Source organism: Sardina pilchardus, chromosome 7 (genome assembly GCF_963854185.1).
Source record: "Sardina pilchardus chromosome 7, fSarPil1.1, whole genome shotgun sequence".
Classification (NCBI taxonomy): Eukaryota; Metazoa; Chordata; class Actinopteri; order Clupeiformes; family Clupeidae; genus Sardina; species Sardina pilchardus.
Window position 1 is genome coordinate 32,090,768 of NC_085000.1, and position 17,224 is coordinate 32,107,991.

At 41.0% G+C, this 17,224-nt stretch overlaps 1 protein-coding gene across 1 annotated transcript; it reads left to right on the forward strand.

Annotated features, from left to right (window-relative positions):
* Window positions 1–2,194: 2,194 nt before the first annotated feature.
* On the forward strand, window positions 2,195–16,485 carry tmem201 (transmembrane protein 201). Its single transcript, XM_062541835.1, has 11 exons — window positions 2,195–2,399; window positions 2,892–3,012; window positions 3,272–3,466; window positions 3,804–3,983; window positions 4,195–4,568; window positions 5,642–5,845; window positions 10,255–10,442; window positions 13,272–13,334; window positions 13,745–14,023; window positions 14,277–14,411; window positions 15,268–16,485. The coding sequence occupies exons 1-11, from the start codon at window positions 2,290–2,292 to the stop codon at window positions 15,372–15,374; spliced, it is 1,956 nt and encodes a 651-aa protein (XP_062397819.1). The 5' UTR covers window positions 2,195–2,289; the 3' UTR covers window positions 15,375–16,485.
* Window positions 16,486–17,224: the final 739 nt, after the last annotated feature.

The window sequence follows — 17,224 nt, forward strand, 5'->3', positions numbered from 1 at the left end:
AGTCTACACAGAAATGGTTCACCAGACACCGTATCAAGCTCCTACCATGGCCATCTCAGTTCCCAGACCTCAACCCCATTGAAAACCTGTGTGGTGAGTTGAAGAGGAGAGTGCAGAGGAGAGAACCCAGGTCGTTGGATGATTTGGAGATTTTGTGCAAAGAGGAATGGTCGAAGATCCCTCTTTCTGTTTTCTCTAATCTTGTGCAACATTATAAGACAAGATTAGGTGCTGTTTTATTAGCAAAAGGGGGTTGTACAAAGCATTTACATCAGGGGTGCCAATAATTGTGGCACACATGATTTGATGTAAAATAATTATTTCTTAATGTGGGATTTTTTTACTTCTAAATAAATGCACTTGTATTAAAGGTTGGATTTTACGCTTTTTTTCATTGTGGTCCTATATTATTTGGGAAAAAAATGAATTTATCAGAAGCTAAAGAACACATCTTAACCAGGGGTGCCAATAATTGTGGAGGGCGCTGTAAATCCAGTACAGGAGGACAAATTAAAGTGCAACAAAGTATGGAAGACGGTGATGCATGTCTTGATACAGTTAACATCGTTATACTGTGGCTTTCTTAGTTATCTACTGTGCCAGGTTTTATGAAGATTCTGAAAATAACTCACATAAGTGAGTTTTTCAGTCACATTCCATTCTGTATGATATATAGATAGATAGATAGATAGATAGATAGATAGATAGATAGATAGATACAGATACTTTATTTCCCCTTGGGGATCAATAAAGTATCTATCTATCTATCTATCTATCTATCTATCTATCTATCATACAGAATTGAATGTGACTGAAAAACTCACTTTTTTTCATTATATACATGAATTTGAATAGGAGGTCTAGGTTGTAAAAACACAAAGCTACAAGACTCAGTTTGCTATCATGCAGAAATATACTCTAGGTTGCATAGCTTTCAGAAAAATAAAGTGAGACTTTGTTCGCCCAAGTTAGTCCAGGGGCCTATGTGTCTAATTTGGGGGCTCGTGGGAATCGCATGTTAATTTTTCAAGGCTATTGACAGTATATTCTGATTTACAGGACAACAGAATAGATATCCATAAATCCGTAATGTTTCTCCCATCTAATATGTTAACACAATGAAAAAATAATTTTGAACCTGTAATTAAAATGTATACTTAAATGAGTTCATATTTAATTAGATACAGTCAATTTGCATATTTTAAACATTAAATTACAGAAAACTTGTAGGCCCACATTATTTTCCTTATGTTAATAATCACCTGGGAAGTTTCATAGTGATATCTGCTAGTTAAAAATAAAATTATATTTATCCTATTCATGTGTCTCGCTTTACAGTGAAGTACAGTAGGCCTACAATATCAGAAAAATAGAGTTAAAACTGGTTTAAAAAAAAATGGAGACATACTTTTGCTTCATGTTCAATGACAACTGAAGACAGCCCAACCACTCTTCCAAAAATTAACATTTCAATCCGACGAAAACCTTGACTAATAATATAAATGCTAGTGGTGACCCCCTGTGGCTCATAGACTAGCCTACTAGTTTCTTAGGATCTGTCGAAACATGTAACGTTTCTTTTACAGAATATACATTGAGTCCAAAACAAAACAAAACAAAAAAAACACTGTAGATGATCGCACCTAGTAGCCTATCTACCCCTGGAATTTGCTAATGCTTAAAACAATGGGGAAAACGTTACCAAAAGTAATTTAGTTGTCTGGGGGAGATCTGCATTCAGTAACAGCTGTGTGTCAGAACAAGAAGATGCTTGCCATCAACGCGCACTGCACAGACGTCCTGTAATAAAAGTCATCGGAAAACAGTAACATTTCTCACAATTTCATGCCAAGGTTTTTGAACATGCATCTGCACTATCCACAACAACTGTGATTTTATTTAGAAAACTGTATCTTAGAAAAGCAGGCCTACTCCCTGAATTTTGATATCAGGCCAGGTGCATGCAAATGGATTAATTTCTATTAAATATCAAACAAACCATGTTAAAATCAGTTCGATACTTAAATGACTTCACCAATTAAATGTAATGAGAAAACACCATGTTTTAATTTGGAGGAGTCAGGACTTGTGCGTGTTAGCGTTCGTAAAATAACTTTTATTTTGATATTGTAGGTCTTCTTCTTTAGCCCGCGTACCTCTCATTGCGGCTGCAATCACGCTACTGTAGACATTTTGCCGCGTGCGCGCGTGTAGAGTGTAGAAGGAACAGCGCTGTAAATACATAGATATATATATTGAAAATAAATAGGCGTTCACGTTGTAAGTAAAATGGACATTTTCAACGAAATGCTGCTCCAGTATCCCCAGCTGATGTATGGTGGGGTTGGAGCGACTGCATTTGTTACTGGAGGTGCTCTTATCTACAAACTTGCTACCAGGTAATGATGGAAGAAACCTGAGCCGCGGCTAATTTAGGCCCTTCATGTTTACAACAGTGCTAACACGCTAACACTAGCTAAATAGCTAATCTGAGTTCGTTGTTTGGCAAGATAACCTGCTGTAGGTGCACTATAAAAACACAATTAACTTAAATCAACCATTATCCGTGTGTTTGCAGTTGTGTCAACCGTGTTTTTCATATGCATGCCAATTGAATGTAGTTGAATAGTAGTGTCGTGACGTCCGATTCTCCACAACTCTATGCAGAAGTGTCACTGCTACTGTAGATATAACGTTGTCGCGCTATGCACACTATTATGCAGTGTGTATTAAGTATTTTATGCTGATTTTTAAACTACATTGATCTGATATGAGCCGCATATCCCTTACTCAACAGTTTGCATGATCAGTAACGTTAACTTTCCTGTTTTACTTGATCATTATGATGCATTAACTGTTTTGTAAAATTATGCATTTCTTTCATGTCACAGGAAGAAGCCGACACATGTAAATGTGAATTGTTGGTTCTGTAACCAGGATACTGTCGTTCCCTATGGAAATCGGAACTGCTGGGATTGTCCAAATTGTGATCAGTACAATGGATTTCAGGAGGTGAAGTCAAAACAAACCCTTTCATGCCTCCAAACAATAGTTCCTTTGTATGTCAGATTTTTAGGAAACACGCTCCGATCCGATTTTATAATAGCCTACTACTTTGCCAATATTCCTGTAAGGTCAGACCCATAGACTGTGAAAACACGGTTTAACCTCTCTGCGAAGTATCAGACCAAGTGTATTGCTTGATCTGCTTATTTGCCCAGCAGTTACAAAAGCTTAATATGTGCTAATTTCTGTCCATCTTGATCCGTAGAATGGCGACTACAACAAGCCCATACCGGCCCAGTATATGGAGCATTTAAACCATGGCGTTTCTGCTGGCCTTACTCCACCTGAAACCCCCAAAACACTACAGTGGGTGAACTGTCAGATGCTGCTCTGCAAGAAATGTAACAACCATCAGACTCTGAAGATCAAACAGCTGGCTTCTTTCATCCCAAGGGAAGATGTATGTATATGTATATTATGTATAATAGTACTGAGCGGGTCAGTAATAATTCCTCACTAAACTCTCTTCTGCACTGTAGCTTAAATGTTATTACCTTGCTCTAAGTTGCTTTGGATAAAAGGGTCTGCCATAGGGTCTGAGCTGTTACGGCCAAACACCAAATTGGATGGATAAAACGAAAATGCCTGCAAATCATGGTGAAACCAGGCAGCCAGGCAGTATTGGTGTAATTTTGGTTCTCCATGCAACCTAAACACACTCCCAGGAGGTGAACTGTAATTAATTGTAATGTGGTACTGTCACATAGATTATTTTACTTGGCCTTGTGTCGTTTCAGGAAAACTACGACGAAGAGATTGAGGTGTACAAACACCACCTCGAACAGACGTACAAGCTCTGCCGACCCTGTCAGACAGCCGTGGAGTACTACATCAAGTACCAGAACAGGCAGCTTCGGACACAGCTGTTCAACCACCAGCTGCGGCGCAGCCGGGAAGCCGACAAAGCCTTTATCAAAGTAAGCCCCCACTCAGGCCTGTACTAGCCTGTTCGTGTCACTGTATTAAGAGATTTCCTTGATAGTGATAAAGTAATTTCCTGCGTATTACCCGCATTGTGTATAAGCAGTGTTTAATGTAAGTTAAAAGTCATAAAAAAGCCATATTAATACCATATTACCTGGCCCCATGTGTTAACCTCATAGCCATTTGTTTTTGTTTCTTCCACAGAACTCTTACACACTCCCCACACCTGCACGTGTGATATTCCTCCGCTTCCTAGCCTTCCTCTTCTGTGCGTTTCTGGTTGCCGTGGCATTGTGCGACTCCGACACCTCTGCTGGACAGGGTGCCCCAGCCACTCTGAGTGGTGGGGTTGCTCCCCCGAAGCACGCCCAGGTCAACGAGAGCGCCTCGGAACAGAATTCTAGTGCTGACGGCTGGCCAGTAGGGCAGATGTGGAGTGAGATGGTGAGCCTGCTGCCCGAGGAGGTGCTGGAGAAGGCCAGGCTGCTCTGGCAGAACGGCAGTGACCACCAGACGGCTGTGGCCTCTATGGGCATGCTGACCTGCATTACGAGTGTTCTAATGGCTGGACCTCTCAGGTGTGTGTTTGTCTGGGCGTGTGTATGTATGTGTGGGTGGGTGTGTGTTATTGTTTGTTAGTGGTTTTACTGGCCTTCATTTATCAGCTGGGCGTAGAAACCAGCCTACATCTGAGCGCAGAAATCATCTTACGACGGGGCTCGTATCACTCCAATTCCAGCGTAAGAATAAACGTGTAAATGTGGCGGCTGGAAACAAGCGTGATTTAAATATCACGCTCCTATATACAGTGAGGAGCATATGTATTTGATACCATGCTAAAACGGGAATATAAAATCATCATTTGACAATTGATCTTAATGCCTTGTTTAAAAAAAATAGTAAAAATAAAACCGCCAAGGACACCAATTTTCTTTGTGATTGAAGAATTTATCGTACATAAATAAACGTTTTCCTTAAATGCTAAGGGAAGGAAGTATTTGACCCCCTATGTAACCCTATGGGAATTTAAAACATAGGGTTAACATAGGGGCAGGCAGATTTTTAATTTTAAAGGCCAGCTATTTCATGGATCCAGGATATTATGCATCCTGATAAAGTTCCCTTGGCCTTTGGAATTAAAATAGCCCCACGTCATCGCATACCCTTTACCATAGTTAGAGATTGGTTAGAGATGGTGCTTTTTCCAGTAGGCCTATTAGCCTATTTGATTTGCATTGAGCTCAATGAGCATCAAACAGGCTGCACGGTGCGATGCCGCCTGAAAAACTTGCGTACGCGAGTTCAGACTAGATGTGAGATTTGAGTGTAGCCACCGATCACTGATCAAATTGATAAATGCCATGCTTTGCGTGGAAACCAGTGTACGCCTGTCGTACGCCTGTTTTTGGTCGTATGCACGTTTCATAAATGAGGGCCACTGTGTTTTAAATGCCACTGGGAGTTATGTTTTTCATTATCTTTTGGCATATAAGCTGGCATTTTTAGCTAACCTACAGATCGTCAAAAGTTGTAGTTGGTTACTTCAGGGTTGTTATTGTTGCCACCTTGCCATTGTAATTTCCTATCAGCTATAACTCTTAAGTGATGCATGTTTTTGAAGTTGTTTTGTGCTGTGATTTTTGTTTTGTAGACTGCGGAGAATTGATGCCGTTGCCTCGGTCCTGTGGTTTGTGGTCACTTGTCTGTACTGGTCGGAGAGTTACCTGAAGATGGACGTCCCGGGCTGGCTCGACACTGTCAAGTTTGGCACCACTTGTTTGTGCTGCCTGGTTGGCTTTGCTGCTGCCGTGGCAACTCGTAAATCCATCGGTCAAAGGAGAGCCAGAGGTCGAAGGTCAGAATCTGAACAGTGACACTCATAAATTTATTTCATTTTTTTGTTCTTAAAGGAAGGCTCAGACTCAGCAGAGTAAAGCGTAGAGCTCGATACAAATCTGCTTTCTGTCTCATTCTGTCACTTCCTAGGTAACTTTCTTCCCTTTCATTCTTGTTACTGATCTGCTACTAATGAATGCATTAATTCATTAATGTGAATGTTAATGTTCCCATTTCTGTTATCTTTTCTGTATTGATATGCTAGTGCCATATTTAATGATTGCACCAGTCACCAGAATCACTAATCTCACTAAGTTGCACTAATCAGAGCGTAGAGTTATACAAGACAGTGCCATGCCACTGAAACCAGTGCAGTTGCAATTTAATGCATTAAGTTTTAGTGAACGCATCAGAGATCACTGTCTCAATTAGTAGGCCTACATTATCTCTGTATCACAGTTATCTGAGCCAACTGCAATCATTTGGCATACTCATTTGAATACTTTCTATTTGTCTGTATTAAAATCAGTTTGATTTTAATACAGTTAACAAAACACAATCAATTAACAAAAAATCACATTTCAGTCAGTATTTTCATGTTTTCCTAAGTTTTAAAGGTTGACTCACGCATTTTGTTCCACATCCTGTAGCTAAAGTTTAATGGCTCGTGAGTGGAAAATGGGTGCCATAACGTTACTGCGTATTATTAAGCTATAATTACACTTGTACTATAGTAGTGACACAAAATAGAAAGGACCATTAAATGGTTATCACAATTGTGTGACAATAAAATGATTTTGATCATGATGGCCCTGCCATTCACATGGGCTACTCTCCATGACATGAGTTTTATGCAGCTGTAGAAAAATATTTGCTGGTACGAAATAGCTGTGGGATCATCAAACCCTAGTGACCGCTACTATTTTGACAGGGTGTTCTTGTAAAGAACAGAAAGCATATCGTTCACTCAGTTGTGAGCCATGGGAAGAGGCGTCACTTACTTCCTGTAAAGACGATAATCTTCTCTGAATAAAGGCATAGCCAAGGCAGCTGGAGTTAGTAGGGTTGTCAGCTAGCTCTCAATCTAATGGACGCAATTCACAATTCAAGTCAAATATTTCATATCAACTATGCTGAACTGCCAAGAACATTAATTCATATACTTACTCGCTTCAGTTCTCAAGCACTATATGCTATGGTTAGTGTTATTGTTGCGCTAAGCTCAGTATAACCAAAAGTAGGCGAGGTTTTTGGAATGACGTAGATTTTAATACTATCGTGAATTGAAGGTGCTGTAGAGAGATTGGATAAGACTATTATTATTATTATTATTATTATTATTATTATTATTTAATTTTATAACATCAGTGTTGATCCTAAGCTATCTACAAAGAGTACTGCCATCTGTCATGCATTCACTGGAATACAGACATGGGAAGACATACTCCAAAAACCAGTCCTTTATCAGTTCAGTCTGCTGTATTGTGTTTTCCAACCCATCTGTGAAAAAATCTGGCATAAGGTGAAATGTTTGTACCCTACATACCGTCATCTAGCGTTTCCTCATACAGAATGCCTGTGACTGTACATCCGTTCTGAAAGAGCATGGTACTAATATATCAGTATTGCACATGCATTCAGTAACACTATCCATGTCTCTGTTATGTGTTTACACAGAGCCTGTTTTACAGACCCATAAGCATTTTATCCACATCAGTGTAAGCTCACTCTCTCTGGGAAACACAAAAGTTATCATAACACTAATCCATTGACTGCAGTTCTAATTTGCATGCACAAAATATAAACAAGAAATTTCCATTTTTTCTTAAAACAACAGTGTTTGAATTGACTACCTGTGCTCGGTGGTTTTGACGTGAGTGAAGGATTGATGTGAACAGACTTGAGAGTAGTTTTTTTCTCTCTTTTCTTTTTATTAGTAGTATTTTACTGTATTTTTGTTCAGTTATTTCTTTCCATGCAGCATAGGCAAAGATTGTATTTACCAGTTCACTGTATTGTTTTTTTTATGAGCCTGTAGCCAAACGCAGTACTGAACGTGCGTTCTGACATGATCAGATATTGCTAGTAGAACAATTGCACTTTCAGGTGCATGCAACATTGGGAGCGTGTTAGCTTCTAAATTGCCTATATGCTAATCCTGCCAAATAGTAGGCCTCACATATAGTTATGTAGATAGACCACAAGTGTTCCTGCTTTGTGGTTATGATCTTTGCTGGAGAATCCAATGGTTTACCTTGCCAGAGATGCCATCACACTACCACAGCATGAGTACATCTGCTGGGAGTAGTTCATTAAATCGTCACCATTATACTGTTCAAACCCATGAAACACATCACAGGATTCACCATAGTTTTCATTCGTCCTTTCCTGTGCGTGTGTGTGTGTATGACACACAGAGTGATTTTTATTGCTGTGAAAGGGGACTGTCTGTTGTACGTTTTTATTCCTGCTGTTTCGACTGTGGCTTCTGGTGGTTTGCAGTTCCATTGTGTCCTGCCACATAGCTGCGGCTCCCTCGGCCATGATCAAAACAAGCAAAGAAAAGACACTAAGCGCCGGTTACAGGCTCATGTATAGGGTGGGAATAAAATACAAAAGCAGTCAGAAAAATTTGCTCTTGCAGTAAGCAGGATGACCTAATACTGCAGTGGTTTTCCACCATGCTAACGGTACTCTAGTAGATAAGTTAGTCATGCTAAGAAGTGGACCGCTTTTAGGCTGCATTTGTATTTCCTATATCTAGGCCTTATCTTTCCCGCCATAGTGGTTAAGTGTTTTGTGTTATTTGGTATGTATGTGTGTGTGTGTGTGTGTGTGTGTGTTCAGTAGTTTTTCAGATGTAATTGATGACAAAGGGAGATAAAAGCTCAGTCCACAGGAAGTGGATTGTATGTTTGCTACCTTCAGTTGCCCCAATAACCAGGGACAAGTGTTTTGTGGAAGCTTTAACGGTTTTTCAAAATGGTAATGGTCACGCAATACACCAAAGCAACGGTGACATGGGTCACTACTTGGCCGTAATGGCCGTCAAATATGTCTGAGGTGACACAAGTTAGAATTTGCTTCTCTATTGCCTTCACAATATATGCATACACAAAGCTTCATGGACTGAGTTTCACTCTCCTTGTTTTCGAAAAGGATTCATGCCCTTGACTAGAGGAATGTTTTGTGGTAGTCGGCCATTTTGTTTCCCTTAAGAATGAATGCATAGAAAACTATGCATGAATCGACGCGCTGTTTGCTAAGAATGTGAGTGTTTCTATACCCATGTGAATGTGAAGTGATGCGTGCAGTACATGTAACTGTCCTTTAGTCCTTTAGTCCTTTAGTCATTCAAACAAAGCATGTGTTTGTGCTACCATCAATATACTGTATTTTGAAGAAAAAAACTTTGTTATAGGATTTTCTTAAGCTTACATCAGCTTGTGTATTTGTTTTGATTTTTTGCAAAGTGAAATAAAATGTAATGTAAAATTATAAGAAGTGTGTTTTATTTTTCTAGCACTTTAATAGCACACCGCCAGACCATTCATTTTGTTCTGATAGATTTTTTACTTCAGTAGCCTAAACAGTGGCCAAAGAGGTTCAGTTATATTCCTGTCCCTAATAGTGGTATGGTTTTCATGCTACACTGAATCAGTGTCACCAGTGAGGACATTTGGTGTTTTTGTGTGTCTGCAACAGCTGTGCTGGGGCTTTCATTGGCTCCCTTGGTGGCCAAATACACATCAGTGGCCCCGGAGCAGTTGCTGTTTTCCTGGTTGTAGCGCCCATACAGCAGGGGCGAAATGAACCAATATCTCTGTTCAGGGAGGGGCACTGGGGCCTGAGGCTTCAATTGCAGCTTTGTGCTGGAAATGACTCGTCTCATGTGTTGTCCGGCACGTGTTCTGTCTGCAAACCAAATGTCCTTTTATATCTGTTTATGTCTGTATACTCAAACATCTGTCCAAACCTCTGTCCATCTTTACTTAAGTTTCTCCTTAACTTAAACTTTTTAGTGATTGATACTGGATTGTACTAATTTATAATAGGAAAGATTTAATGGTCAGATTTTATTTTACTGTAAAAAAAGAGACTTGTAAGAACGTTTTATATTTTGTTTGATTCAATTCAATTCAATTGTAATGTTTCTAGCTCCATTAGTATCACACATTGTCTCAAAATGTAAGACCTAAGCCCATTGTTGTTTTGAACTGTTTCACAAGCAGTTGCACATTATTTTTTATTGTTTTCCCGCATAAGTTGATATGACTCTGCATAGTGATAAAACAATCACAGATATGGCAATAAAATAAGTACGGTAGGTACAGAGTTGATCAGTAAGCGCTGTAACCAGCGGTAATGGCTCCACTCTCCACAGTCCAGTGAGATTCAGTGGTGGACCTGTTTCTCCGTGTGTTGCAGGTACCTGTCCGGCGGCTCTGTGTGCGGTGGACCGCCTGCCCTGCTGACCATGCCCCTGCCCCCAAACCTCTCGCATCTCATCTCCAGACAGCAGAGTCAGAGGGCTCGCAAGGCCTCCCCCTCGTCTCTGCCGGGGAGGCTGAATCGAGCCCTGTCTCTCGGGACCATCCCCTCGCTCACACGAACAGGTCAGTGCACGTCACTATGGCTGATATTGGGCCTTGGCCAGAATACTTCATTGGTGTGTTTGTGTGTGTGAGAGCTGTTTATTGCTTTTGATAACTGTATCAAAATAGTCGATAAAATAGTCTGTTCCTGTTGGCTGAATTGATAATGATGTCAATGAAGTACATCAGAATGTATCTAGCTAGTTATTGTTATGGTGCTGCTATATATATGAAATCCTTTATAGTCAAAGTTTGTCTTTCTCTGTAGCTGCAGTGTCTTAGCAAATGGGGCGTTTGAGTCCGTACTCTAAACTAGCAGACCAGACTAAATGGCAGCCAATAATTGTTCATATTGCTGCTGTTGCTGAGCTGTACACGTTGTCTCCCTCCAGTCTGTTTTTAATCAAGGGACTGATCAGGAGGGAAATGAAATCTAGTGAACACGTGTAGATTTCTCAGACTAAACTCGTAATGCTTGGCCTCCTCCAACAAGTTAAGGCAGATTCTGTTTGAGGTGTATTTGTTTTTTGGGTTGCTCCTTCCTCTCAGATGGTGAAAATTGCCACATAAACAGAAATGCGGGTTGGACAGCTATCACTGTCGCAGAGCTAGAGCAATACATGCGCGTCGTTCAATCATCAGAGAGAGAGCTTGTGCAGTCTCATCGCTGCTGCCAGCTGGCTGGCGCCATGCCAACGCTGCTGAGGAGCGGCCTCTATGCTGTCATGGACCTGTGAAATGGTGCATCATGGGATGGATGTGGGTCAGTGGCGTTGTGAACAGAATGGGGAACTTCTGGTGCTGTCTTCACATGAGGGCTCCAGGCCGCACCCATGCGGGGAATGCAGCCGGGTGCCAAGGAAAAGCGCGAAGTCAGGTGGTGAAACGAGGGCTCAGGTGTCTCAGATGCGTGAAGTGTGTGTGTGTGTGAGTGTTTATTTACTAGGCCCTAACGCGTAGTCTCCAGGTGCAGTTATCTTAACTTCGAATCATGGGTTTCGACCTGTATGATCCTTTTTTTTAAGCTTTCGATTTTGCTCATCCTTGTGCACGCACCTGGCACAGCTTCATTATTCATTCATGTACTTGTTCACCAGCCTCTTATTTGCTTGCAAAATGTTAACATATACAATTTTTTATTTTTTTTATTTTAAACAGTCATGCATATTTTCTTGACTCAACGTTTCAGTTAAAATGTGCAGTACCTAGGCCTCGGAAGTTCATAGGACTTTGGACGTGATCTTGCATCACTCATTTTTGGGAATCGTTGAAGATCAAACCCCTCTTTTTTTTTCGGTCTGTGCATCGTCAGAAGCATCAAATATGATTCATCCTCCTGCTCTGGCGGGCATTTCAGTTGAAGGCACAAAACGTTTGAACTGTGTGGATATGTGAACGTCTGAGGATGGGATTAAGATGGGTGTGGGAGTGGTGACTAAATAACAGTTGTGTCGGCGGCTCAGTGGAGGATGTTGTGTGGGTGTTTTTTTTTAATGTCCTTGTAGTGCTATCAGAGCGTGCACAGCTGCAGTCTCCTGTAATCGGCTAACAGCTGGGCAGGTGCTTTGGCTGGTCACAGTCGGCCTTTTAATGTACCCTGTAGGCACCCAGAGTCTGCTCAGCCACAAGGCATTTATCTGAATCTCGAATACTGACATAATACTGAAACACAAACACTCGCTTACAGTGTGGTCTTTATTTTGTCATGACCATTAGATGCTTAATGTTTCTGTAGGAAACTCCAGTAGGAAATGCGTCTTCTGCCTTTTGTCTATCCGAGTAGTAGAGTACACATGTACACATTCTGGTTATGTGGTTTAGTTTTCCTTGGTGATGGTCGTGTTTGAGGCTCATAATATTTTTTTTTTTTTCAGACTTTCCATAATTTCATTTTTAGACTAATGTCCTTGTGTCTAACCCTCTTCTGCATCTCTGTATATCAACTTCTAACTTCTAATGAATGCTAAGCTTGTAGCTATCGCTTGACTGCTGCCTCACTAATCGAAAAGACCACGTTGAGATGCCACATTCTTAAAGGTAGCCAACTGGCAGTTGCACCTCACTGTACGCATGCAACAGTAGTAGTCGCAGCTGCTCGTCACTCAGCTTTGGCTCTTATAGGGGACACAAGTGTTATTATCGTGTGATGCTGCCATGAAAGAGAAGCTCCACTCGTTAACACCCCCCTCACCTTTTTCCGACATCTCGATCGTCTGTCCCCACCTATATTCGGGGCCAAAAAGGACTGATTTGTTTTTCAACACGGTTACTGCTTTCTAAGTGGGTTGCAGCTGTCCTGGCACCTTCAGACAGGTGGGGAGGGAAGGTATTCTTGGAATGGCTGATTGAAAAATGGAGACTTGGTTTCCTCTGAAAGGGAGTAGACCGTAGAGGGATAGCTCTGCCTTTGAATGCACAGGTGTGGATTGTCTCAGGGTGATGTTGCCGGTGACCCATTAGGGTCTCCATTGTTCAGGTTATGTTGTGCTTCTCCGTCTTAGCTAACTTTGACTACTCCATGTCCACGGACCCCTTGTCATATACACTACTCACAAAACGTTAGGGATATCTGTCTTTAGGGTGAAATTTAATGTTTCAGTACAGAATGCACTGAAACATTGAACTGTTAGACATCTGCGTTCATGCAGACATGCGTTTAGAGAAAGTCACATTAAGTTCACCTGCAAAGGTCATATAGTGATAGTGGTTTTTAGGTCAGTTCTGGAATTTCACCCGAAAAGCCGAATATCCCTGACTTTTTGTGAGTAGTGTATATATTTCTGTAAGGTCTATATTTTGGAAACAATTTCAGTTGGGTTAACTCTTTGTACTGTTGTGTTGTTTTTGAAGACTCGGGTTACCTGTTCAGCGGAAGTAGGCCACCCTCACAGTGCAAAGACTCTCCACCCTCAGGTACTTTCCAGTAGCAGCACTACTTGGACTTTCTCCATTATTTGAGCATGAAATGGCAAAATGTGCAACTTGTGTATATAAAACAAGGAATATCTGCACACTAGCTCCCTGTTTTATAATATGTTAACTAATATATTTAATAATAATAATAACAGAAAAATGAGGAGCTAGTGTGTGGATATTCCTTAATGCTTTTTACGGTATTACGTTTTTAATCCAGCACCTACATTTGGATGTGCACACATTACGTTTGTTAACTTTGCCTTTTTTAATCATTATTATTTATTACCAAGTTGAGCAGCTCGATGTTCCAGCCATCCACTGGCAAATAAACATTCCTCCGACATACACTAGTGTCCCTCTTAATTGTGTCTCCTAATGCCTCTCTTCTTTTGGCCGTGTGGGTCCAGACTACTTTTCACTGAAGTCTGGGAGTCGTCCCTCCTCTCCTGGCCCTTCTCCCACACCCTCAGTTGCAGGCTCGGTCACGTCCACCTCCAGCTCGGCCTGGCAGCGTCGGCCCCTCATCAGCCCAGCACGGCTCAACATCGGCGGGCGCAGGTTGCAGCTCTTCTCCCAGCCCCAGGAGCCAGTCAGCTTGTTCACTCCTCCCTGCACGCCAGAGCCCACCCACTTCTCTTCCAACAACAGTCTACCAGATGGGATGCCCTTCTCCACTTCAAATCATGGTCAGTGTGATGCTTCAAAGGGATTATTTGGTGATTTGATGTGTAAATCATAATTTAACAAACCGCTTGAGCACAAAACGGCCAGAAGATATGCAAAAATTCACATTTAACTAAAGCTTCATCTAATTCTGAAATTAATATTAAATAAGACTGTGTGTCTAGGTTATGCATTGCTTGGAGCATGATTCTTGGTGGGATTTGGCTTCTGTAACTGATTCTGATGTTGATCTGTTGTTCTGTGTTGAAACGGCAGACTTGAGCTCTGTGCTGGAGAACAGCAGTGTGTCCGATCTGGATGAGAGGAGGGAAGACGGGTCTACTGGCTCCTCCAAGTGTCACGTGGACACCACAACAGGCAACGGGAACGAGAACAAGTCTGAATGGAAAGGCGAGTATGGATTCGCCAACCCATTTCGTCCAAGAGCCCTGGCCATGGAGCAAAAGAGCCGCTAGCGGCTCGTCAGCCCCTGGTTCCCGACCCCTGCCGTATACACTAATCCAGCGAAACACGGAAGTAACACAAAACCGCCATTACTGCGTGCCTGGCTGCTAAGAAATTAGCCTGTTGGTTCCATAGGCGGCTGTTGCAGAAGTTAGCTGTCATTAATACACGTCTTAATACCTTATGGTGTTAATAAATTACCTTCATTGGTAAGTTTTGGTACAGTCTGACATCATTGATCCAATGTTCCCTTTCACCTGACATTTTCATTCATTAGCAGTCCTCTCGTTAGACATTCTCTGACAGGATGCTTTCATTGAAAAGCACAGACAAGACGTCACTCGTCACACTCGCAGGCACGCAGTAATGGCGATATTCAAGATGGCAGCGCCCATAAAGTTCGCGCTGGATTAGTGTATAGCTTTGGTTGTTAGGGATTTGCTTCAGTGTGTTCATCACAGAACATCAACAAGAAACATCTGCATGACACATACAGTACATGCATGCATACATGCATACTGTACATACATACATACATACATACATACATACATACAGTACATCTACAACATGCATACTATACATACACTATACTATACATACAGCATATATACTGTAGCATCTGCAAACATCTATGTGACGCATGCCTACTATACCAGGGCCCAAACTGGTAAGGGCACCCAAGTATACAAAAGTTAGTGACCAAACATTTTAAGACTGGATAAGTCAAGATTAGAGATTCTGCCCTCGCCCTGCACCTGAGCAGAACTGCTTTCTGATCCTCTTTCTGGTCTCCCCACAGGTGTGTTCAGCTGGTTCAGCAGGTCCCTCTGGCCTGGTGTGCTGTGTGCAAGTCTCACAGCCAACCTGCTCCTCTCCTCCCTCTACCTGTATCACACCTGGAGATGAGCGCTGCTTCCCCAGCTGTAACTAGACTCTTTGGAGGTCGAGGGAAGTATGCTTTGCTCTCCTGAAAGTAGACTCCTTTTAAAAAAAAAAAAGTAGACTCCTTTTGTTTTGGACTTGGTCTCCAGCCGTGACATGCGATCTCAGCAAATCTCTAAATTGTTCTCTAAATCTCTGAATTGTTCCTCAATTGGGGTGTGTTCTTTTGTTTTTTTTGTGTGAATCTAATTAACAAATCTAATTTCAAAGTGGCTAGGCTACTTGTTTTTTTATTTTATGATCAAGGCAAGAATCTGTATGTTTTCTGTGTGAACCCCCAGCTTCCACAACATGGCAGCATTTGTGTTACAGGTTCACATCCATACAATACTACATCCTGCAATTCACATTGAATGTCTTATATTTCTTAGGGAACTTCTTTTTTTTTTTAAGATCAGAATTACATGTAGATTCTCACTGTGAAGCACAGCTTTATCTCTTGGTGTTACATGTATATTGAATATTGATGTCTTACATTTCAGTGTTTACCAGGTTCAGTTGTAAGAAAGATGTGAGTTTATGTGTGAGTTTTGAAAATTGTTTCAGTGAAACAAGTAATGGGAGGGTGGCATTTTTTTTATTTCTAGAAACTACAATGGTCTGTGCAAACTGGCTAGTACAATGTATTGTATATTGGTGCAATTTTTGTTTTTGTAAATGGAATCTATATTCTATTTGGCCTTATGTGGACTAGTGGCAACTGATTTTCTTTGGGATTGCAATATAAAAACACTGGATTTTCCTTAATCCTGATGCTACAAAGAATTCTGAGCACATTGAAAATAAAGTGCAAGGATTAGACTTCTTAAAAAATATTTCAGTCTGGGTAATTTATTTTAGGAGAATGAGAAGAGACTTGTATTTTGACTGTATTCTGGCCTCACTGTGTCAGGTATGGCTTTAGCACTATGTGACACAGTTTACCAACTAGAGATAACTGTATAAAGTTGGGGACTAGAACTATTTTTAAAACTATCACTACACTTACTGGCTTCTCCTCTGAGCCCGGCGCTGATGTGCTTTTCCCTGCACTTTTAGCCAAAGACTGTTTTTTTTTTTTTTTTTTTTTTTTAAAGTTCTGCTGATGGAAGATGTTTGGTTTAGAAATGTCAGCTCCCATTAGAGCTTTAATGACGCCTCTCCTATCTTAAGGCAACAGTTCCTCATGGATAGCCATCAAATATTTAAATATTGTCAATATATTGAAACATCAAATGTTGTCAATAGAATTTATATCTGGGTACATAAGACCTAATAACTCTCCCTCCTCCCTCTCTCTCTGTCCTGTCATTCAACTTAGACCGTCGTGAGACAGGTTAGTTTTACCCTACTGATGATGTGTTGTTGCAATGGTAATCCTGCTCAGTACGAGAGGAACCGCAGGTTCTTCCTATATATATCTCCAATTCTAGGGAGTTTTTCCTTGCCCCTGTTGCTCATGGGCTCTCTTTGAAGGTTTGATGCTCTGTGAAGCGCCTTGAGACATGTGTAATGTTTTGGCGCTCTATAAATAAAATTGAATTGAATTGAATTGAATAAGGCCGTGTAACGTCACCCTCAACACTAAATTAATTAATGCCTAAATGTTATCCAAAGATTAACATTTACCTAAAGCAGATTTATACGTGATTGTCTGACATGGGACAACAAAAAAAGAGGGGGAAAAAAGTCCAGTTTTCTAGTTTACATTGACGTACAACTGGATCGTTTGATGGCACAAACGGATATTGATGGCTATTACCAGTTGTGTGGAAAGTTCTCTGGTCGAGAAATGTATTGCCTCATTCTTAACATTTTGACAATAAGAATGGTCA